At 41.1% G+C, this 25152-nt stretch overlaps 1 protein-coding gene across 3 annotated transcripts in view; it reads right to left on the bottom strand.

The window, feature by feature from the left end:
• HMCN1 (hemicentin 1) overlaps positions 1–25152 on the bottom strand; it is a 323571-nt gene that overhangs the window by 119332 nt on the left and 179087 nt on the right. For all 3 annotated transcript variants that reach the window (XM_048860591.2, XM_048860590.2, XM_075131536.1), the window contains 13 exons: positions 23034–23181; positions 22354–22480; positions 21129–21283; positions 20090–20368; positions 14936–15217; positions 13794–13902; positions 13005–13174; positions 12607–12761; positions 11575–11698; positions 9917–10018; positions 5942–6118; positions 3130–3281; positions 1944–2067 (listed from right to left, as the gene is read on the bottom strand). In XM_048860591.2, coding sequence (XP_048716548.2) covers positions 1944–2067; positions 3130–3281; positions 5942–6118; positions 9917–10018; positions 11575–11698; positions 12607–12761; positions 13005–13174; positions 13794–13902; positions 14936–15217; positions 20090–20368; positions 21129–21283; positions 22354–22480; positions 23034–23181 — 2104 coding nt within the window. The remainder of the gene's footprint in view (positions 1–1943; positions 2068–3129; positions 3282–5941; positions 6119–9916; positions 10019–11574; positions 11699–12606; positions 12762–13004; positions 13175–13793; positions 13903–14935; positions 15218–20089; positions 20369–21128; positions 21284–22353; positions 22481–23033; positions 23182–25152) is intronic.

The raw sequence follows: 25152 nt of genomic DNA, 5'->3' as shown, positions 1-25152 counted from the left end.
GGGGACAAATCCTGCATATCCTTACTTACAGGAATAGATCTTATTCATGTGAGATACTCTTCTGAGTAAGGATTTGGAGGAGAAGGCCCAAAATTATGATTGAAAACTGGCTACTGTGAGTGCACACTTGGTTAAGTCTGAATTTCATAAGTGTGTGCTTATCTATGGTAGGCTGAGATTTTCAGACCTACTTGAGGGGGATTGGACAGAACTGGGCTTCCAAAAACCCTAAGCAGCTTTGAAAGTATCAGCTGTGCATTAGAGAGTAAAATTCTTGATAAAATCTTGAAATGACATAAAAAGTTAAGACAGCCTAGTTGCATCAGTACTCTTCAATCCGTAAAAAGCAACTTAGTGTGCTGTTTCAACCTTCTTTCCTTTGCTGCTATTTTTTTAAAAGGAGGCAAATTAAATATAAAAACTTTATTAATACAACATTAAGTTGACGTCAAAAATATAATAAATCAAGAACTGAAAAAAGTTGAGGTTCTAACAACATTTGCTTGGCTACATTGCACATGTCTAATGGGGTTTTTATTTCTGCTCTATACCACACATCTGTAATGTGACATAAAAGGGTGCTGCAAGAACTTTAACTTTTACATTTCCTTTTATTTTTAACTGTGCAACTTTAACATTCCATAAACGATGTGTAATATTAAACAAAATATGGTGGGGGGAGAAAAAGGAAACACTGTCTGTGAGAAATATCTAAAATGACCCAAAGAAGAGCACTGTGTAGCTCGAAAGCTTGTCTCTTTCACCAGCATAAGTTGGTCAAATAAAAGGTATTACCTCATCCACCGTAGGAGAAATACCATAAACCTTATTCAAAACAAAGAGACTTTTTCATAATTAGTGCATATGAGATTAAAACTGCCCCAAGGTAGCACTCAATACCCGAGCAATACAGGTCTCAAGATATCATGAGAAAAAACCCCATAATATAGCATTGTTTTTCTTAACACAGGAAATACTAAACAGAACAGCTGATATCACAGCTTGAAAATAATTTAGGGGAAAAGTCTGGTCTTTGTGGATAAGAAACATAATAACTGTAAAAGAATCTGTTTATCTTACTTTCTTTGTAGAATTTACAGAAGGCCTGGATTCTTCATGATAGTTTGTGGAACTGAACATTGAAGGCTGACCTGTTACTGCAGAAAGCTAATTTATTTCCGAATATTTTTCACCAATTACTTCTCCTTTCAGCTACATGACTTGAACTATGTTCAAAAGGAAACTGCATTACAAAACTGAGAAACAGGGACTAAAAAAAAATAGAGAATCTGTTTCTGAAGGAACAAAGGATTAAAATGAATCTAATTATCTTACAGGATATGTTAACAAACTTGTTCAAACTCTTAATTTGGTCAAGTATGTACCAAGTTTCTAACCATCTCGGCCTCCGTAGCATTCCAAATTCTTCTCTCCCTCTCATTTCTTAATTAGTCTACCTACTGGAGTTAAGTATTAACAATAATATTAATTTTAGGTGACAGCCTTCAAGGCTTCTCAAGATTGCCATGCAGCTGAGTTCAACCCAGACCAGCCTTTATTTCAATGCTCTTTTTAAGCATGCATCTCTACAGTGCACAGAACCCTCTGTCACAGCTGGTGAAATCGCTCTCCTTTGCTGTAACCTCAGAGAGGACAAGTACATCCAGTAATGGGTTGTGAGAAGGTCCCACCAGCTCAAGCCTGAGAAACATTGGCTGGGAAGTGTGGAGGAAGCTAACACTGCCCTGCCTCTGCTATACTTGTCTTGTAGATACACAGAGGAACATATTCCTTCTCGCTACCTGGTCTCTTTCCTAGTTTATGTTCAATTAGGCCCAGCCTTCCTTAAAGTAGCTCTAAGAGTTGAGCCCTTGTTATGGATAAAAACAAGTCTGGGCATCAATTTCAATGTTCATACTATAGGAAGCTGTCAGAATGCTCACCATAAACTCTGAGATCAATATCCCTTTGTTTCTCCCCAGCAGCATTCACTGCAACACAGATATACTTTCCTGTGTCACTGATCTGAGCGCTAGTCAGTGCCAAGACACGACCCCCAGAGAGAACCTGTAAAAGAAAGGTTGAAAGGACACTTTCATTATACTCTTTTAGTCTCTCTAGTAATATACTGCAGTATAACAGAGTTAGAACCATTATCTTTCATTATCTTAGAACCATTATCTTTCATTTTGAAGCAAAAAAATGCTCCTATTACATCTCTTCTCTCTTTCCCTTGTGTTTCTCCCAACTCAGATCCTGCAAAGACTGAAGCACATGCTTAATTTTGTGCAGGCCCCAACTGGGCTATGTGTATTCGTAAGTCTTTTCAGAATCTGGACGTCAGCCTCTCACTCTCAGCTTCACATCTATTTTGCCTCCCTCTATGCCTGGAACAATCTCCATTTTCTAACACATTCCCTCTCTCCCCTCTTTCAAATCTCTCCTTAAAATCCACTTCTTCCAGGAATCATCCTTTCCATCTTCTTTTCTCCAACTCCCCAACTATTATTTTGTGTCATATCTTGGCTATCTCAACAGGAATCCTTCCTTAGCACATACTTGAAACTTGCAATTTTACTGTATGGTGCTATATACATTATTTTTATTAACAACAATGCTACTAGTTAGCATCATGGCATTGTATCCATGGTTAACACTTCCCTGAATTCCTTTAATGGACATTTTTGTTTGAATTTACTACCACTGAAAAAGCGCTAGTTGACAGCCTCTATTTATCCACAGGACAGGTTTTCATAGGCAGCTGCAGTGCAAACTTCCCCAAATTGCCTGACCGATGTGGCTCAGTCTTGACCTCAAATGAATCACCTCACAGTGGCAGCACGGTTTAATTTCCTTATTCATTCTTTCCTCTCTGAGAAGTGCCAATTTTAGCAGTATGAACTCTTGACTAAGAGCACCAATTAATTTCATAAAGGCCACAGTGAGCAATCTTCATACCTATGGTTATTACCAACACAGGCTAGATTTGAACTAGTAACCTTGACAGGAAAGGCACACATGCCTCACTGAAAACCCTCTAAAAATCCAGTTCCATTAAAATAAACTAGTTTTAAGTACTCATGTCAAGATACCAAAAAACCTACAAGTACTAAGGTTTGCATCGATTACCTGGAGTCCATCAGAAAAGCTGGAAACGGGGCTACCGTCTTTCAGCCAAGTCAGAATGGGTGTAGGGATACCTCTGGCTTCACATTCCAGCCTCACTAGATTATTAACCACCACTGCCACCATCTCATTCTTGCCAGAAATTGATGGGGGCACTGAAAAACAGAACAAACTTAAGATAGGTATGGAGAAATATAAATCAGAACAAAATTAAATGTGCCACTTACTTTTGGAAAGAGTTTTTCTTCCTGAAACTGCAAGGCAGTCCATCGTTTGTCATTTGTCCACACTGTGCCAAATCCTACTCTCTTTACTTACATAAGTAGTCAGATATCTTCATTGGAACCACTTGTGTGAGTATGGTGAGCAGTATTGGGCCCGTTGCCCAGAGGGCAGCCATGAAAACCAGAAATCATAACATAAAATCTGAAAATGTTCTCTCAAATTTTTACAATACTGCATTTAGACCTTGTGAAAGATCTTACCAGTGAGTATTAAAGCAAAAATGTAAATCTAAATCTAATGAAGCAAATACATATGGAATATAGTAAATCAACCTTGTGAAATTGACATGAAAATGTACAGGTCCAGGCTCCTACAAAATCTACCTGCCCACTTTTTACATGATAATGAAAAACACCTTAACTACTCGTCATAAATTACTTGCTTTAGGTGAGTGGCTGAGTAGAATTTTGCAGGGCTGCATTTAAAGGGACACTTGCTTGAATTTTTAAATGAATTGCTTTGGCCACCCTTGTGTTCCTTTCCTTTTATGTTTGCTTCCCATGAACATTCAAGTGACTGGAATTTTATATTCTACAAATATTTGTATCAGTGCAATTCAAAGTCAAATGGATGAGTATTTGCAGAAAACAAAATTTAGATGTGCATATGGGAAAAGTTTGACTTATCTAGTCAGGAAATTAAAACAGTATTGTGTGACTTATCTCACCAATTACAACCAAGCAACATAGCTTAAATATTCAGTATCTGTAACAACAATTTAAAACTTGCAGTGAACCTTTCATGATTAACATAGAAAGAAAAGAATGTCATGATCTACTCACAGATGTTCTATGTATAGAAAAAGAGCATATGTTAATCAGATAAATTATTCATGGAAAACTAGTTGCTCAGTTGTTTTAATGAGTGAACAATTTCTGGTAAACCATGATGCAGACTATTCATTCTCCCTGATAAATAAGCTCTAGTAGAACCAGAAATGCTGGAAGATAAGCAGTTTGCCATACAATTTGCCATAACAAGTATCCATTGTTCTTCGATAATTGCAAATGTTTTATAATGGTGAGAAACAACTAAAAACACCTTCAGACAATGAAATCATATGAATATACTTTATCTGAATTCAGAAGATTTGGCACCTACAAATAGTTCTATAACTCCCTTCAATGTTAAGATTGGAGTATTGTTTTCTAAACAATGAGAACACAATGCCAATTTATGCTGTAGCTACTGTAACCAAAATACTGTTTTTACAGCAGAATTTGAATAAAATGAGATATTAATGGGATGAGAAATATGGTCATACACTACAGTGATGAGCATGGTATAAGAATCAAGATAAGAGAAATATATGCTCATTAAACTCAATATAACTTCTCCTGTGTTCTGCCATGAATCCTTTAGAGTCCATTATCTCCTCATTGTTCATAACTTCTACTTTAAACTGAATGAAATATAAATAAATAATTTACACATGATGACCGTACTTATGTAGGGTTAAAGAATAGTATTATGATCTCATGCTTCACAGTGTAAACTGATCACTGGATAGGTCAGAACGGATTCTCTTCCCAGACCCATTAGGTACACACTGAACTGGCTACGTGCATTAGGAACGGTTTAATCTTTCTTTGATTGCAACTGATTGCAGTACTGGGTGACATGTTTTGATCTGGAATGGTAAACAAATCCTGTGAGTCTAATCTATCTGGCTAACCCAAAGGGTATTACTGAACTGAAACTCCAGTCTCCATAAAAAGAAGCCCATGTGTTTAAGAGTTATTTTTTAATTTTTAGCTTTGAACAGAAATAATGACCTTGGCACCAAACATTTCCTGGGGATTAATGACTGGGTGGGGTTAATTGCTTTTGGCTGTGTTTTGGGCCATCAAATTCTGTCAGATAGTCATTAATCCCAAGGAAAGGCACTGCCCAAGGTCATTATTGGTTAATTAACATTAAAAGGAATTACATGCTGTTTGTGCATCTCAGTGGAAGAATACAACCCTGATACCACTGTGCCAAATTCTGGCTGCAGATTAGAGTGGAAGGCTCCCACTGAAATATGTTGTGTGTGAGCAAATTCTGAAGGCAAATTTGTCTTAGGGACTGAGGGGTTTTGATCAGGTTTTTAGTGACTATAAACTAAAGACTCACAATTTCATTTTAATTTTATACAACCAAATACAATTTCCTCTAGAGCCTCTGAACTATGAATCAGCTTCTGTTTTCTTTCTATAGTATATTTACCTGTTGTAGAGTTCAAAATGATCAACAATGAACAATACCCCATACCTTTTCAAACTGCTGCAGCAGCAACATTTAAGTTTCTCTGACAGATCTGGCTAAACTGCTCTCTCCTATCAGAATTGACAAACATCTTCAATCGAGTTTTCCCATGTCAATGCTCTAAAGAGAGAAATGTGGCCTTGGTATTCTCCACAACTCCCCTCAGAAAATGATTAGTGATAGGAAGGATTGTATTAAGTATGTATAATAAAACTGGAAAAGAGCAGGCAAAATGCACATAGATTATTTTCCTCAAGCTGTTTTTATGATATGCAACACTTACCATGAACCTGCAGGTTGTAAAAGAGCTCAGCTGTTCCTGCTGTATTGACAGCCACACATTTATAAATGCCAGTGTCAGAGATCTGGGCACTGTCAAGCTGAACGATTTGCCCCCTGTTTAAGAACGTGACACTTGCAGCGCCAGCAAGTGGATGACTATCTTTGTACCATGTGATAGCTGCAATGTGAAATAAGAGAGAGGGAAAAGTTACTGACTGTACCCTTATAGCTGGCAGTAACAAAGCTAGTTCTAGGCAACAATAGAAAGAATCTTTCCAAATTATCGTAAAACTTTCAGTCTTTGTTCAAACACTGGTTAAATTTTTCTAAACGCTAACTAAAAATAAATCAATATTCACTATATTTAAACTACAGTAATAATAAAGTTATAACAATAGTAGTGATAACTACTAACTTTTTTGTAAGGTACTGCATACACCTATGACATTCAGTAACAACAACAACTATAATTTTATATGTATATAGATACGTCTGTCCCAAAACAATTTATCAACCTAATAAACCATTCTATTAAGCATGTATATAGAGGCCACTTCATCTACTACTAAACTAAAATACACCTGTTTAAAAATACACTGCAACATGACAACATTTCAAGGCAGAAAATGCAAAATACTACATTAAACTGAAACTTGTGTGGATGCTTACAGAGGCAGAATACAGTAAGCCTAACAGGAATTCGACTTGGGTGGTGGAATTAGAGTGTTTTGGGATTATAATAGACCATAACTGTTGAGGACCTTTATTTTGCATCTCAGTCACATGATGGCCCTTCCATCAGCTCAGGTCTCACTAACACCTTGCTGGGACACTGGGTCCATGCTTCCTCAGATGAAACTTTTACATATTGAATCACTTCTTACAATACCTATGTTTTCTATGGAGGTCTCCTATCCAAGAAATACATTGGCTTGACTCTGATTAACTTGTGAGAACTGCATGCTAATCACAACACAAGGTAGTGTGACTGCAAGCAACACCCTATTTTTTTCAGTCACCTCAAACAAGGAGATCTGTTGTTGTTGCTTTTCAAGGCCATATCCTGCCATCATTTAGCACAAAGAATTCTCATGGAACTGAACAGGAGTTTGGGATTCATAATTATGGTGAGATATGGTAAAGTAGCATTCTAGCACAACAGTGTAGCAATTAAACATTTTTTGTATTTCAAGAACCTTTGATGCTCCTTCACAGGGTTATACAGAGTTGAAAACCCAGCACAGTAATTGGGCTAAATGCTCTGCCTTTTACTCCAGGAAGAAGGGAGTGAGATTTTCCTTGGTGCTTCTATTCCCTAATCTAAATAGTGATACACTCGATTGTTCGTTGGGTTTTTTTTTTGTAGGGGGGAAGGGTTGTTTTTGTTTTAGGTTGTTTGGTGGGGGGGGGCGGGGTTTAAGTTGATCAAAGTGAAATTTTTGCTCTGCACTGAAAATTATTCTTTCTAGACAGTTTGTAACACCTGGCAGTATATCATAAGTAGAAGAGCTGGCAGAATTCTATGACTCTAACCTTTTAAAAAAATAATCGTCACTAGGTTTGAAGAAACAGTGCTGAGGAAAAATGAATGCATGCCAAGTGGGCGTACAATGCTACCCTTTGGAACTGTTGATATGTTACATCTAACTTTCTACAGGTGTAAATGACTACACAAGGATGACAGGCACTGGAAAAATCAGATCCAAAAGGTACAAAAGTTCAGTTTGGATGCTCATTTGAACTTTAGTCAAATCTTTTTTCTGGAAACTGGGCTATAAACTAAATAAAAATAAGCCCTCTTGCAGAATTTCAGAATTTCCTGAGTTTAACTGGGCAGCAAATGCTACAAGAACAACCTCTCTCACATTATTGTAGTTCTTTCACTTCCTGGCACGAGCAGGAAGTTCTCAGACATACAGATTACAGAAAGGAAAAAATGCACACTTCTCAAACCTTAAAAGAGGTTCAAAGTGGGAAAGGATCCAAACCAAAATCCTGGATCTGAAAACATTCAAACAATAGGGTGTTTGAAATCCAGCTTCTTGAGCTTGTCTTTCAGGTTTGTTTCAGCCCAAGTTTTAGGTAAAGATTATTTTATCTGAAGGCATGCATCTGTCCTAATTATGAGCCAAATATTGAGGTCCTTACTCAGGCAAATTCCCATTGGAGTCAATGAGCATTTGACTAGGAAATATAATGAGGAAGGTTATTGACATGAATTGTGACTGTATAGATCACTGCTGCAACCAAGGTCCTATAGTTGTACCAAATCTTGTACAAAGGAGATCCAGTAAGGTATCTATGGAAAGGTTATGATGAGCTGGTTATGATTATGCTGTCTATATGTGTGTATCTTTTTTGTAGTTGAAGTTATTAATATTGGCTATTTACTTAATGTGTTTGATTCTTAGTAGCCTCAGTGAAGCATTTGGTCCGCTTCTTGAGAAGGGATTATTCTCAGTAAGTGCCCAGTCAAGAAACACTTAACTGACAATGGACTTTGGGAGATGCCAAATCCACATCTGAGCTTTCCTGGGAACGTTCCAACCAACATGTAAACAATGGCATCAGCCTGCAAACTGAGTCATGCATGGACATGTGACTTGCCATGTGACTCCAAGCTGCATCTTGCTGCTGTAATTTTCCACAGTAGGAACAAAGAGTTTGTCTTCAGTCCTGCTTCTGACCTCTGGAGGGACTTTGCTACAAACTGAAACTCTGAACAAAGGACTGAATGACCCATCCCAGCTGTGGATGTACTCCAGAGACTTGATTTGAACCTGCAGTTTATTCCATCACTGCTACATGCCTGAACCAAGAACCTTGCCATTACTGTATGTAATTGATTCCATTTAACCAATTCTAGCTTTCATCTATATCTTTCTCCATTTATGAATAAACCTTTAGATTTTAGATTCTAAAGGACTGGCAACAGAGTGCTTTGTGGGTAAAATCTGACTTGTATATTGACGTGGGTCTGGGGCTTGGTCCTTTGGGATCGGAAGAACCTTTTTCTTTTACTGGGGTTTTGGTTTTCATAACCATTTGTCCCCATAACGAGTGGCACTGGTGGTGATACTGGGAAACTGGAATGTCTAAGGGAATTGCTTGTAGGACTTCTGGATAGCCAGTGGGGTAAAACCGAAGTCTTCTCTGTTTGGCTGGTTTGGTTTGCCTGGTGTGCAAAGGAACCCCAGCCTTGGGCTGTAACTGCTCTGCTCTAAGCAATTTGTCCTGAATTGATACTCTCAGATGTGTCCCACCCAAGGCAGCATCGTTACAGAAGGATTTAGCACAATAAGAATAAATGTGAATTAAATTATGACTAGATATAAAAAGGCCAAATTTTCAAAGGCCAGCATTGAAGATGCAGTTCCAAAAACATATGCATAACCTACCACCACCTCAACAGGCCAATCAGGAAATAAACGTTGAGGTTTTCCATGTGCACGAGGGGCCAGATGCAAAGTCCATGGAAGAGTATGGAAAGACCCGGTGGAATAGTGTGTTTTTGGATGGGGTCCTCAGTGTTGGCCCATTTTTGCAGGCATACTCATTACACTGGGTTTTGTAAATTTGACCCACACTATGCAGTATTAACCTGATAAGATTAGGTGAGTGGATTTGTTTTTCTCTATTTTTTCACAGAAGCATGTAGTGTACAATAACATCTGCTAACATTGTTATTTACTGTGGACATGGCCGGTGGTAGAGTTATGAGAGGACAATTTATCCACATTTCTCATTCATTTGAATGGGAAACAGTGGGGATCACTGAATCCTTACTACTTTAACTTTAAATTTCATCTACTGTACATCACTGAAATTTATTGGAGCTTCCCATTATATATTCACTGTACTATTGATTTCACTAGTTTAAATACTACAGATTTATGTTCACATTAAGAATCTCAGTTATCATCAGGAGCCTTTAAAAATGAATAACCTGTTAACAGACTCGTTTTAACATACATACCTGGCAAAGGATTCCCAGATGCTTTGCACTCAAGGTGGATTGGGTTACTCACCACCACGGTTTCATTTAACATCTTTCCTGCATGCTCCACACTGGGTGGTTCTGAAAAAGGGCAGAAAAATTATGGTTTAAATCAGTTAGTCACACAGTTGGCAGAACATCTGTGCACAGAGCACTTTGTATACTGAGATACCATGCTTATTTACTGCTGAATGTCTGGGGAATATCCCACACCTCCTTTTTGTAGGCTCTCCCCAGATGAGCTCCCATCTGCAGTTGGACAGTTCTCTAGTTGTACAGGCTCTTCAGCATTAACGGGAATAAAAACTTCTTTTTGCCAGTAAAGTAGGGGTATTTGACTCAAGATACACACAGCTTGAGTGGGGTAGGAAGGGGCCAGTTTTCAAAAGTCACTTTTCTAACATGTCAAGCTTTTTAATCATACTCAGTTTACACTTTAAAATGGCTACATCGAACTGAATGCTGCAGAGAGCTTTAATAAGGAAAGGCACTTTACTTTACCTAGCCCACATATGTTCTAGAAGGTGGCAGACTAGGGTGACCATATAGCAAGTGTGAAAAATTGGGACAGGGTGGGGGGAAATAGGAGCCTATATAAGAAAAAGCCCCAAATATTGGGACTGTCCCTATAAAATCGGGACATCTGGTCTCCCTCTGGCAGACACACAAGGCACTGACACACAGCACTGCTGACAGGAAGAGTAGAAGAAAAAGACAAACTAGTGTGAGTCAGTCTTAGGACAAAATCAGCTGGATACATCAAATATGGCTTTAGGAATACAGGAGGAGCAAGGTTCCTCATTCCCATCCTGATGCAGGTAGGTGTTGCAATCTTCCATTTAATGTAACACACTTGCATATTCACAAATCAAACAGATACAATAGAAATCACAGAAAAACCACCACATCCACCTTTTGGCCACAGAGGGGTTCCAATCCAACTCCCACTGAAGTCACTAGAAAGACACCACATGACTTCAAAGGAAGTTGGCTCTGGGCCTGGACAGTAGTTTTGAAGCTCTGAGGTTCAAATATATAAAGCATGGTCAAACATTTATCAAATTTACATGCAAATAACTCCTGAACTTTCCTTACTCCCTTCTGTATTGGTTCATCTGGAAATTAAAAATCCCCTCCAGAAGTTTGAAAGAATAAAGGATCCTAACATATGGGGAAAAATGTTTCTGCAGAAACTTGCAAAGAACACTTGTTCTCACAAGATTTGGGTCCGATCAGTAATGCCAATAGTGGTACCTTGTTTCCTGGCTCAGGAACACCGAGTTTACCTCCTAATGTCTTGGAAACTTCTCTCAACTCAGCAGTAGTGTGTAAAAGAGGATGACACACTGTTTACTGGAGAGAGGTGCTCATTCCTGTGATATTTGGTATCAGCTGATGCAAAGGCCTTGTTTCTCCCCTGAACTTCTTGGAGAGACAATAATGAGTTCAGACAAAAGCAGAGTGACCAGGAAAGGAGGAAAATGGAGAGACACATCTCTGCAGATAATGCAAGTGTGGGAAGCTAACATAGCCTTCCTGAATGTGCTCAAAATAGAAGAAGTGAATGGACATGTTAGAAGCTAAAAAGTGGCAATTTTAAGGCAGTTTTTTTTAATAACACGCTGAAACATCATTACCATGCACATGAAGCCGAATGTGCTGCTGGGCTTCTCCTGCAGCATTTGTTGCCACGCAGGTGTATCTACCAGCATCTTCCAGGAGGGCCTTGGCAATTTGCAGAATGCGGCCTGAAGACTCCAGCTGCCCCAAAACAGAAAGCAGAGAATAGTTTTGCATTATGACTCCACACATAACCACTGAGATGAATGATAAGGTACAAATTTACACTATATACAATGTCTCATCTTCTTTTCAGACTGGGGCTTACATTCACACAGGAGGCCTAGTCTGGAAGGTTAGAGAGACCCTGAGCCACAGGGCTGTGATGACTCATTAGCTGATACAGCTGTGAAGAGATCTGGATGGCAAAGGGACAGGCAAACACTGTGAAGCCGTGGCTGCAGGCAGAGAAGGCTGCTACTGCATAGGACTGCCGGCAGGATGCCAGAAGCCATTCCAGTCTAGCATAGATCAAAGCAGCTTCAAGCCCCATTCCTGGAAAGCACTGTGGTGCCAAGGAGTTACAAGGAGAGGCATGGATTTGCACAAGATCAAGCCTCTGGGAGAGCCACACAAACCTCTCCAATGTGAAGGGCTGTCTCCAAACACTCAGAATCCCACAGTCCAAGGAGAGTAGAAGATTTAGGTGCCAAATTGACACAGAGGTGGTGCTTAGACAGAAATTTACATCATCCTGCTTCCCAGTCAGCAAATGGGTGGTGCTACCCCCAGTAGCTATTCCAGTTGGAAAGAAGACCACCCCTGGAGAATTAGGCACAGCTGAGAGGTGTGAACATTGTATCTACAGACTAGACTTCTGGCAAACACAGCATATGGATTTCTAAAGGGATTCACACAACAGAACACTGAGTGAAATCCCAAATTCCTTACTCAGACAAAACTCCCATCAACTTCCAGGGTGGATCTTTAGCATCTTCATTGTATCACGTGAGAAATAAAAAAGGAGAGGAAAACTAATGGGGGTGAGTGTTAGCACTTTTGTGTAACTATCTTTCAAATTTTGGATGCCACAAAAGCATTGTGCTTACTCGTATATTTCCTCTGGCTGTGTTTACTGGCTGGCCATCTTTTAGCCACATAATAGAAGGGCTGGGAATACCATTGGCTATGCATTGCAGTGTCATGGGTTTGTATACCACCACAGCTCTCTCAGAAGGACCAGTGGATTTGATTGTTGGAGGAACTGCAAGACACAACACAAAGATAAATCACTTCTTGAAAGTATTAATGTGCAACCTACAGAATCTCTCCAATGCAAATGGCTTTGATTATTACAATTCTACTCACTGTCTCCAGTTTATCACCGCATTGCTACAAATTTTACAGTTCTGTATAGAACTACAATACCTTCTTGCTAATGAAGGTATGCAACATCATTTTAACATAAAGTCAGTCTGCTGCTCTTTTCCTCCCTTGTGTAACATACCATGCACAGTAATATCCAATTTCCTTTCATGGTCTCCTGCCTTGTTTGTTGCCACACACTTATAGTGGCCTGTGTCTGACACTTGAGCACGGGAGATGAGAAGTTTGCGTCCATTTAGTAAGATCTTATATCCATCTCCCTCTTCAACTGGCTGGCCATCTTTCAACCACCTAGCATGAGAAAAGCAAAATCTTAAGATGCTTATTTTTTTAAAGTGGGTGACAGTCCAGAGACATGTTTCTATTAACTAGAAATGGGAAGTCAAAGTACAACTAGATCTATTTTTCAAGGAAGCCTGGAGATATTACATAGATTTCTGCTTCTTTCGGGCTCCCAGAGATAAGTGAGGGCTTGAAGCGAGCTATCAGGAAATATGGAAGCAGACACCAGAGAAGGGGAAAGGAAGGAGGCAGGCACTGGGAGAGGCAGAAAGGACAGCTGCCACCAAAGAAGAGGGGAGGGGACTGAAGTGAAAGATTCCATGCAAGAGAGACCATAGTTACCAGAGGAGAGGGAAAGGGTCATTAGTAGAGTTCTGCCACTTCTTTTTAATCCAGAGTGGTCTCTGAAATATTTACTTTGGTATACCAACAAGGCTACTTTAAAAAAAAAAGGGGGAGGGGGGGCAAAATTGTGAAGTCAGAGTTTTGCCATTGGCTTCAACGAGGCCAAGATTTAACCCACTGTATTTTAGTCTATGATTAAATGGTATGGTCAGTGCATAACGATTACTTCCAAGCCCAACTAAGCAAGTTGTGGAATTTATAACTGACATACCAACCGCCTTACATGATAGTCGGTGGAGGGGTTCCCGTTGCCGGACAATCCAGCTCCAGGGGGCTATGAAGGATCACAATATAGTTTGAAGGTTCCTCTCCCCCTTCCACAAGTGGTGGGACTGTAAAGTGATAAAAACGCACCAGAAGAAACATTTAAACATCAGGAAAAGTGTCAAAAAGAACCACAAATTGTAAAATATATATCTTAGCACTCACCTCACATTGGGACTGGGTATTAAATTGGGTTCAATGTACAGAGTTGTACCCTTGCAATAAAGGGCACCAAACAGATGGCGTCATCTGTTCTATAATTTTTATTGCTCTTGTGTGGCACTTTATTTATCTAGGGCCAGATTCCCCCTACTCCCTCTATGCATGGAGAAAGGAAACTAAGAGCCTTCCCCACCCCCCTTTCACATGGCCCATCTGATCCTTTGGGGATCATGGCACTCCAAGGGAGTGGGAAGATGGGAAGGAGGCAGGGTCTTCTGTCCCCACCTCATTCACAGACCAGCAAAGCCATGCAGGGGACAGTATGCTGGGCATACTGCATCTGCAAGCCTGTGGGCCCCCAGTGCTCCCCTGTGGTGGTGTGTCTCAATGCAAGCCCTTAAAGAATAGTAGTACCTACAATATAAGCAGCCTTACTATGCTGGAAGTTGCTATTTCATGACTAGCATTTGCATGACTCATATATAGAGATGGGCCAACGAGGCAATGTTCAGATCTAGATTGGAGTGAAGGTTTCAACGGAAAGAGAAACATTTTTCAAAGGAAAGTTTCGGATTTGTATAATGTAGACAAAAATGTACAGGCAGCCTAAAAATCAAAGAACCCCTTGATATTATTTTATTTATTTATTTTGCAGCTATGATTTTTCTCCTGTCCCTGATCTTAAGGCACATTTGGAAGACGTTTGTGTGTCCTTCCAAGTGATGTTTACAATCTCCCTCATGAAAACTGTCCCAGAAGTAGTCTGAAAGCAGCCGCCCACAGGCCTGTCAAACTTGGCAGAGAAAATGTGCAATGGCTGAGCTTAATTAAATGTGACGCTTGACCCACTGAACTGCAGCTTTGTGACACCAGCAAAAATAAATACAGGTTTAATTCTGTTGCAAGTTCTGTAAATAAATTGTTCTGCTGCTCACGCACCTAAGATTTCAACATCATATTTGATTTCTTTTTCTCCTGCTATGCTGGTGGCCACACATACGTACTGGCCATGATCGGCCTCTACAGCATTCAAGATCTCCAGTTTCTTCCCACCAGACACAATGTGGAGGTTATCACTTGCTTTCACAGGCACTCCATCTTTTAACCAGGTAAGGAGAGGAGGGGGGTTGCCAGCAGCTTTACACTCCAATGTCAGTGAATTGCCAGCAACCACCTGCTTGTTCTGGATTGTGTCAGAGCCACCCTCAATAACCGGAGGAACTAGAGAAGGGGAAAAAAATATATATTTCAAGTGATTAACTTTGCAGCCAGAAAATGTATTAACAGCAAATGGGTCAGTTCCTCCCAACCCTTCTGGCTCTACCTAATTTTATATTATGTATTATTTTATGTGAGAAATCTTTTGTCAGAAGAGGCTAAGACAAAGTACGTATAAAGAACAGTTAACGGATGCCAGCTCATGCCAAGGCCCCAGGCCTCACTGAATACTAACAAATACATAGCTGGCAACCAGTCTGGCATATCTGTGTGTTAGTATAGTTAAAACAGTTATTAGAGTTATAAGAATGTGTTTTGACTTTATGGAATGCTTGTAGGCTGCTGAATGTATGAACCCAACTTATAATATTTGTATCCAGTGTTATAAGGAAACGTCTAAATGTTTGCTCTGTAACTATAAAAATGTTTGCTAAGGGTATGTCTACACTGGCAGAGTTCCATTGCCAGCAGTTACATCACCACTCAGAGAGTACTGAAGGAACCACTGTTGTGTGTTCACACTGTCAGCTGCCCGTGCAATTGCATGTTCATATTTGTGGCACTTGCAGCAGTATTTGGAGCAGTGCACTCTGGGCAGCTACCCCACAGAGCATCTTTTCCTCTTCTGCTGCTAAGAATTGTGGGAAGGCGGAAAGCGTCATGGGGCATCCTGGGTCCTGTCCCAATTCTGGCACCAGACCACCTAGCCACTGAGTATATTAATCAGAAGGGGTATTTCTCTATGGTTCTCCAGGAGCTTGTGGATCACCGTGGGCATTTCACGGACAGTAACGCAGGCTGGTTTGGAAAGATGCATGGCGCATGCATTTTTTGGAACACTGGCCTATTCAGGAATCTGCAGGGACTTTCTTCCTGAATCAGAGGATCACCGTAGGGGAAGTCGAAATGCCCATCGTGATCCTGAGAGACGCTGCCTACCCATTAATGCCGTGGCTTAGGAAGCCAGACATGGGGAATCTTGACAGCAGCAAGGAGCAGTTCAACAACAGGCTGAGAAAATGCAGAATGACTGTGGAGTGTGCTTTTGGCCGTTTAAAAGCCCGCTGTACTAGGCCGATGACAATATTCCTATGCTTATAACCGCGTGCTGTACACACCATAATATTTGTGAAGGGAAGGGTGAAAACTTCACTCAGGGCTGGACCACTGAGGCTCAGTGCCTAGAAGCTGAACTTGAACAGTGATTGAACAGTGATGCACTGTGAAGATTTAAGAAAATTGCCTGTTGCTTTGCAGGGCTCTGTTTGCTTTCAATTAATGGAATAAAGATTGCTTTCAAACCAAAACAATTCTTTTATTAAAAAACAACCCAAGGAGAGAGACAAACAAAAAAAAACACGTCAGCACTACGGGGAATGGGGGAAGGGAGGGTCCGAGGAGGAGGTGGGGTCCTGGGACGGTTAAAGTTTTGTGTATGTCCAGGTATCATATGCAACCTTCTCCTTTGGAGTCCAATGCAGCGGGTACTGTACTTCAGCAGGGCCAAACTGCAGAGGGAGGGTGTTGAGTGCAGTGGGTACTGGGAGTCTGTAGGGCTGGAATGTGACAGGGCAGGAGTAGAATGCAGCGGGTACAGGCTGGAGCCAGGAGGTTGATAAGAGTGTGTTGGCGGTGTCTGGGGGGGGCGCATGGGAAAGAGTTTTGTGACAGCGGCTGTAGGGGAGGGCGGGCGCGGAGCTGCTCGGTTTGCAGTGCTAGTAGCGCCTGGAGCATGTCCGCTTGGCACTCCATCATGTTTCAGAGCCAGTCCACGGCTTCATTTTGGCGTGCTGTGTTCTCCTTTCGGTCCTTCTTCTTGATGTCCCGCCACTCCTTTAATTCTTGTTTTTCGACAGAGGAGTGCATCATGACATCACGCCGAAAGTCCTCATTAGTTCTTTGTGGCCACTTTCTAATTCTGAGCAGCCGTTCGGCTGGCGATAACAAAGAGGGGGGCTGGGCTCCCAAGGTCATATCTGTGAAGCCAAAATGCAACATTTTACAGAAGCAGTATTGTTTGCAACACAGATCACTGATTCAGTGATTTAAAACACAGCCACTATTCAGATTCCTGTCACTAACTGGTTGATCCCAGGCAAGCACACATGAGCCACAAGACCCTCAAAATGGTGAGTAACTGCAGAGGCAAGGGAAATCAGTGTTCCAGGACTGTACTGTACACTGGGCACGTGGCTCTTGGGGAGAACCAGCACTGTAGGGGGGTGCCTTATAATCATTCCTGTCCCCACATTTTCCACAGGCTATGTTCATTATGGAAGATTTCACTACTGAGGGTGAGCAGGAATCAAGGAAGGGTCTTCTCCAAGACTGTGGCTTCCACCCTGGCCCTTACGCGGCTCACCTGTGTACAGTAACGGTCCTCCCCACAAGTGATGGCAGAGTGGCGCAGGAAAGTTACCATTAATGGGGCAAGAAACAAAGCAGCTCTGCCAAAGTACCTGTGGCAGCAGATTACCCAGTATCTCCATGAGAGTTTCACGGAGATCTCTAAGGCAAATTCCCATGAAGTGGGGGAGTCAATGAACACTCTGTTCCGCCACTCAGAATAGGCATGTGGTGGTACGCGCATCATAAAGACACAAACCTGCTTTCTGCAACCCTCCTGCCCCCAACAACTCGCTTCAGCTATTCCCAAAATCAAAGCCACTTACCAGGGACCTCCTCTCCTGTTTGCACTTTGCCAACATCAGACAGCTGTGACTGGCTAGCCTCCTCTGGGGTAGAAAAGAGCTCCTGGCTGCATGCATCTCTGACCTCCGAGTCACTCTCTGCCTCTGGGTCCCTCTCCCCCTCCACATCATCATCCAAGATTTCCTCTTCCTGGCTCGGTCCACTCTCGACTGGCACATGAGCCACCAAAGTATCCACAGTGACCTTCGCTGTGGAGGTGGGGTCACCATTGAGTATCGTGTCCAGCTCTTTGTAAAACCGGCAGCTCGTGGGCGCAGCACTGGAGTGGCAGTTTGCCTCCTGCACCTTGTGGTAGGCATTCTGCAGCTCCTTCACTTTGACCCTGCACTGCAGTGGTCCTGGTCATGGCATTGTGAAATCTGTCCATAGGTATCATAATTCCTATGGCTGGAGAGCAGCTGGGACTGGACAGCCTCCTCTCCCCAAATGCTGATGAGGTCCAGCAGCTAGGCATTGCTCCAAGCGGGGGATCATGTGGTGCATGGAGCAAACATGGTCACCTGGAAAGATGAGCTGAGACCACTGCATGCATCACTGAGCAAACAGGAAGGGGACTTTCAAAATTCCCAGGGAATTTAAGGGATGGGACTCACGGTTGGTCACCTGAGGGCAGGGCAGTAGAGTTCAAACCAATGACCAGAAAGGTGAGAACAGGCATGTGGGACACCTCCTGGAGGTCAACTGCAGTGCTGTAATCTACAGGGGTGTTTATATTGGCACTGCAGCGCTGTAGCCTCAGCGCAGAAAGCAGTACACCTCTCGTTGGGGTGGGGTTTTTGTTTTTTTACAGAGTTGCAACTGCACAGTTTCTGCACCCTAAGTGGCTTGGCAGTGTGTACACCTCAGGAGTTACAGTGCAGAAAGCTGCTTTACTGCGCAGAAACTTGCCAGTGTAGACAAGACCTAAGACCGTAAATCCCATGCAGTCAGGAGAGAAGCATTATCAAGTGTGAAATACCAGTTAACACTTCTTGTAGCGATGTCTTCCCCAACAAAAGAAGGTCTACAGACATCAGACAAACCATTGTGGATGACGAACGTATTGGTTGCTTTTCCCACAACCCTGAAGAGGATACATGCCTAAACCCTTGTCCCATTAAAGCTGGAATGTGGAGGGAAGGGAATAAAAATGTCTTTTAAGGAAAATTCATTATTACTATGCTGTCTGAACTCTGAGGGGCAAGGATGTCTAAGCATATGCAAGTCCTCAGTTGTTTTGCCTGGGTTAGCCCTAAAGGATATACAAAGTTTGCTTACTATAGAAATTTCTATTACATTTTTAAACCTGACTGTAACTCATCTGTTATGTGCTTTAACTTTGTAAATAACTCTCATTTCTTTTTCCTAGTTAATAACTCTTTAGTTAGTTTGTTACAGGATTGGCTACAAGCATGGTCTTCAGTTTGAGATCTGAGTACAGTTGACCTGGGAGTAAATGGCTGGTCCTTTGGACCTGGAAGTAACCTGAATATTATTATTATTATTATTTTTGCTGATACAGACTAACACGGCTACCACTCTGAAACCGGAATATTATTGTGATTTTTGGTGCAAAGCAACCATCTACCAGAAAGTCTAGTTTGTCTGGGTGGCAAGATAGACTGGAATGCCCAAGGCGACTGTCAGAAATTCACTGGTAAGACTATAATAGTGTTTTAGGAGTCCACACTTGTTACTGGTGAAATTTAATTATAGAGAATAAAAAAAGTTTGGGGGTTTTGCCCTGCTTCTAGACAGTCTGCCTGGAGGTTGGCATTCATGGTCATGAGCCACTCCAGACGTGACGTTCAGGAAACTTAAGATGACAGCAGGGGGGAATGGGGTGGGGAGAGAATGAAGGGATTTGTGGGGAGAAAGTAATTTTAATATTTCCTACTTACAAAAGGTACCAACTGACAGCCCTCAAGACAGAAGCCTTCTTCATAGCTGCATAAATTATATTAGATATAACGCAGGCTGTGACAGTGCAAGCTTTCCCATGCTGCCTTGCTAATGTGTGCCAAACCTTAACTTCAGCAACCAACTCTAAGTGAGAGGATACTTCAGACCTTCAGGAAGCACTACACAACCTATCTCTGAGAGCACAGCTAGAGAGTTGAATAAGCATGCTTTATAAGCCAGAACAAATGGTGAACAAGCATGTTAAATAAACTTTCTCTTTACCATAGACATCCACTTGATATATTTTTTCAGCAGTGCCAGCAATGTTGGTCACCAGGCAGGTATACTTAGCAGAATCCGAGACTTGAGCCCGAGGAATCTGAAGGAACTGCCCCCTGTCCACATAAAGAGCTTGTGAACTAGAAATAATCAGGTGTCCATCTTTATACCATGTAATGGCAGGGGCTGGAATTCCCCTGGTTTCACATTCCAGCTTTATTAAGCTATTGAGCAGCGTGGATATCTCAGTAGTAACATTTCCTCCTTTAATCATAGGTGGGACTATTTAAAAAGACAAAACAACAGCATTAAAACCTTATTGCTAGAGTCTCCATTACAGCAAATTTGTACAGCCAATGGGAGCTGCTGGAAGCGGCGTGGACCAGTACGCCTGGAGCAGCGAACCGTGGCCACTGGGAGCAGCGAACCGTGGCCACTGGGAGCAGCGAACCGTGGCCACTGGGAGCAGCGAACCGTGGCCACTGGGAGCAGCGAACCGTGGCCACTGGGAGCAGCGAACCGTGGCCACTGGGAGCAGCGAACCGTGGCCACTGGGAGCAGCGAACCGTGGCCACTGGGAGCAGCGAACCGTGGCCACTGGGAGCAGCGATCGGCTGAACCTGTGGACGCGGCAGGTAAAGAGACCGGCAGGGGCCTTCCCTACACAAGTGGTGGAACAAGTTTAAGAACCACTGAACTAGATGCTAATATTTTAATTGATATTAATTTTTAATAAAGAACTGAGAGACTACAGGTTTATGAAACTGCTCCAAAACATTTTCAATAGCTAAAAAAAAACAAGAAAATATACCTTAAGCTGTCTTAGGCCCCATTCCTGCAAAAATTTATGCACATGCTTAACTTCACACATCTAGGGAGTTCCATGGAGGTCAATGGGATGACAGATAAATGTAAAATTAAGCATATGCAGTTCTTTGCAGGATCAGGCCTTAATCTGCATATTGTTTCCCTGCAAAACAGAAAGCTATTTTATTGGACAAAACAAAAGAATGCCTAATCCTAGAAAAGTCTTTTAATTTACCATGGATGATCAGCTTGACCTCCTTGACTTGTTTGCCAGCAGCATTGGTCACACTGCACTGATAGCGTCCTTTGTCGAGTCTTCGAGCACTCTTTATGCGCAGAACTTGTCCTTTGTCCAGAAGCTCGATATTAGGATCTCCCAAAAAAAGGGGCCTGGAGAAAAGTTTATTTCATTTCCTGGCACTGTACTCCCTATCCCCACAAGTATGTGTTAAAATAGTTTTTTTTTAAACCCTTCTAATAGTAATAAAGAATATTTGAATAAAAATAACTGCAATAAAATATTAATTCGTATTTAGCACTAGAACAGAATTTTTCATGCAAAGAGCTAAAATTGCTATACAATGGTAGTTAATGATCATTATTATTATTCCCATTTTACAGAAGAAACCAAGGCACAAAATACTTAAGTTTTGACAAATGTCACACAGTATGTCAGTGGCAGAGCCAGACATAGGCTAAGATCTCCTGATTCCCAGTCCCCTTCTCTAATTATTAGACCATAACGACTCCCTTAGTAATGACAAAATGCCTCTGTTTAAAAGATAAAAGCTCTGAAGTCTATACACCAAAGAATTACAAGCTGTCACATCAGGATAGCTGGTTTCGCTGGCTAAGAACTACATTGTGACATGTTAATGTTATTTTTTCAGCCTATTTATAGTACCACTTTTGTTTTTCAGCTAATATTTGCACTGCCAAAATTCCTCTCCTAAATGGGCTTTCTTGAAAGAAGAGCTGAAGAACTGAGACATGCAGTCTAAAGTTATAAAATCTCAAATCTATATATACACAGCAATACAGGGCACTATCTGGAAAAACGTTTAACAATTTGCTCCTGGGTACTATCTACCACCACCAAAAAAAACAGTCATTTTAGCAAACAAGTGACTGCACTTCGAACAACATTAAAATAATCTCGGTGGATAGACCTCAAAGAAGAGGCTGTGTGTTTGTCTTGGTTTGTGTGCTGTCTGGTTTTACCCACCATAAATATATACTGCATGTGCCACAGTACTTATAAATTGGCATTTTGCTATGAAACAGCAAGCTGATGTAGCTAACCACACAACATCAACATATAACAGTAGTACGAGTCTTAACTGATTACAATGGCATACCACTGACTGATTAGTCATAAGCAGCACTTGATAGTAGAGTGCATCTATCTCCTTTCTCCCCCATCATAACATCCTTGCCACAGACAAAGAGGAGGTACTTACTTGCCATCTTTGAACCACTGAATGACAGGAAAAGGAGAGCCTTTGACTTTACATTCCAGACTGGTCTCTTGGTTGAGGGTGACTGAAACTTCTGCTGGTGTGTCAGCACCTTTTATGTTTGGTGGAACTTGGAAAAAGAAATGTTACAGTGAGAACGAAACATGGCTAACATGGTGACTAAATGTGGAAGACTTGCTGACAATGGCACTAACTGAACAGATTAGATCATGGAGGCCATGAGCTGAGGATGACCATGTAATCAGTATATGTAGCAAAGCTTCAACCTTAATTGTGAAGTGAATGCTGCAGCTGCTGTTCTATAACACCTTTCTATTGTGCCTATGATCCTTCACGTAGAAAGCAATTCTGCACAAGTGCTGGAGAACTGACTATATAGCACAAGAAAAATCTTTCTAGCCTGTCATCTGTGTTCCATTAGTAAAATATGCACAAGACACTAAGATAAAATATCTTATATCAGAATTCAGAGATTGAAAGCAGCATTTTGTGTATGGTACCAAAAAGATGACAAAGTTCAAACACCGTCAGATGTTATTGTGTGGAGAGATACTGTATTCTGTATTTAACATGACCAAAAAAACCCAAAACCCGGCAATGTAATGACTAAGTATCAAATACCATTTTTTCAGATTACCAGCTTTAAAGAGCACAGTACTAACCTAGCACATCTACATTAAATAGCTTCTCAGAACTCCCTGCTATATTAGTTGCTTTGCATGAATACTGTCCACCATCACCAGTAGCAACTTTAAGGAGCTTCAGTATCTTCCCATTGTGCAAAATCTGGAGAGTACTGCTTTCCACAACCTTAAAAAAAAAAAAAATCAAAGAGATCAGCATCATGTGGTCCAAGTTACAACAGCCAAACACGGCAGCTGGATTTTGAAAAGAAGGCAGTAGTTCTTCTTAAACAATAATCTATCCATTTAATGTCCCTTCCCTATCAGAGATGTAATACCTTCAAAGAACAATGCAAGTTATCAAGCATAACCTGTAGGTAGTTATATAATAATGGGCAGATAACTGTAGGCAAGATTATAATTTGCAGTTGTATGATAATAGGATAATCAAATCTCCTTTTTAGTCTCTTTGTTGCAGGGATTAAAATATTTGTCCTTCTTTGTAAAGTATTTTAAGATCTAAGATATAGATGACAAGGTTTGGGGGAAGCTGAGGCCAATTTTTGGAGAAGCCTTGAAAGGTGCTTTTCTGTTGCTTTGATTTCATGAATGGGTGAGTTAATTTATTACCGGTACACAATTCAGTGGTCATCATTGTGAACTCTAGGGTACAGATGTGGGGACCTGCATGAAAAACCTCCTAAGCTTATCTTTACCAGCTTAGGTCAAAACTTCCCCAAGGTACAAAATATTACACCCGTTATCCTTGGAATGGCCGCTACCACCACCAAACTAATACTGGTTACTGGGGAAGAGCTGTTTGGACGCGTCCTTCCCCCCAAAATACTTCCCAAAACCTTGCACCCCACTTCCTGGACAAGGTTTGGTAAAAAGCCTCACCAATTTGCCTAGGTGACTACAGACCCAGACCCTTGGATCTTAAGAACAATGAACAATCCTCCCAACACTTGCACCCCCCCTTTCCTGGGAAATGTTGGATAAAAAGCCTCACCAATTTGCATAGGTGACCACAGACCCAAACCCTTGGATCTGAGAACAATGAAAAAGCATTCAGTTTTTTACAAGAAGACTTTTAATAAAAAATAGAAGTAAATAGAAATAAAGAAATCCCCCCTGTAAAATCAGGATGGTAGATATCTTACAGGGTAATTAGATTCCAAAACATAGAGAACCCCTCTAGGCAAAACCTTAAGTTACAAAAAAGATACACAGACAGAAATAGTTATTCTATTCAGCACAATTCTTTTCTCAGCCATTTAAAGAAATCATAATCTAACACATACCTAGCTAGATTACTTACTAAAAGTTCTAAGACTCCATTCCTGGTCTATCCCTGGCAGAAACCAGCATACAGACAGACCCAGACCCTTTGTTTCTCTCCCTCCTCCCAGCTTTTGAAAGTATCTTGTCTCCTCATTGGTCATTTTGGTCAGGTGCCAGCGAGGTTATCTTTAGCTTCTTAACCCTTTACAGGTGAGAGGAGCTTTCCCCTGGCCAGGAGGGATTTCAAAGGGGTTTACCCTTCCCTTTATATTTATGACAGTAAAGTATTTTAAGATCTAAGATATAGATGACAAGGTTTGGGGGAAGCTGAGGCCAATTTTTGGAGAAGCCTTGAAAGGTGCTTTTCTGTTGCTTTGATTTCATGAATGGGTGAGTTAATTTATTACCGGTACACAATTCAGTGGTCATCATTGTGATTTATGTGACCATATATTTAATTAGTTACAAAGGTGCCTAGTGCTTTGTGTTTGCATGTTTTTATTGTTGCTTAAATCTAAGGCCAGGTCAACACTACAAATTTCTGCTGACAAAAGGTATGATCCCTGACTAATGTAACTGTGTTGGAATAGGTGCAAGTCATATTGACAAAGTTGTGCTTTAACCAGTATAGCTGGTTTCACTTGTAGACAGTGGTTTTACTATATAGCTAAAAAGCAGTGTTTCCAGTAAAGCTGTGTCTATTTTCCAATACAATGTAATGGTATTCCTATACCAGTAAAGAGCTACTAGTATAGACATACCCTAAGTAAATAAATACATTTTATTTTATTTTAATTTTATTTTATTTAAATGAGCTTTCTTCTCAGGCACTCACCAAAAAGGCTTTAGAAAGCTAATGTGAAATCTCCTGGAA

The sequence above is a fragment of the Caretta caretta genome, chromosome 8 (genome assembly GCF_965140235.1).
Source record: "Caretta caretta isolate rCarCar2 chromosome 8, rCarCar1.hap1, whole genome shotgun sequence".
Classification (NCBI taxonomy): Eukaryota; Metazoa; Chordata; order Testudines; family Cheloniidae; genus Caretta; species Caretta caretta.
The sequence above is the reverse complement of the archived record's forward strand: the minus strand, read 5'-3'. Positions and strand labels throughout refer to the sequence as shown.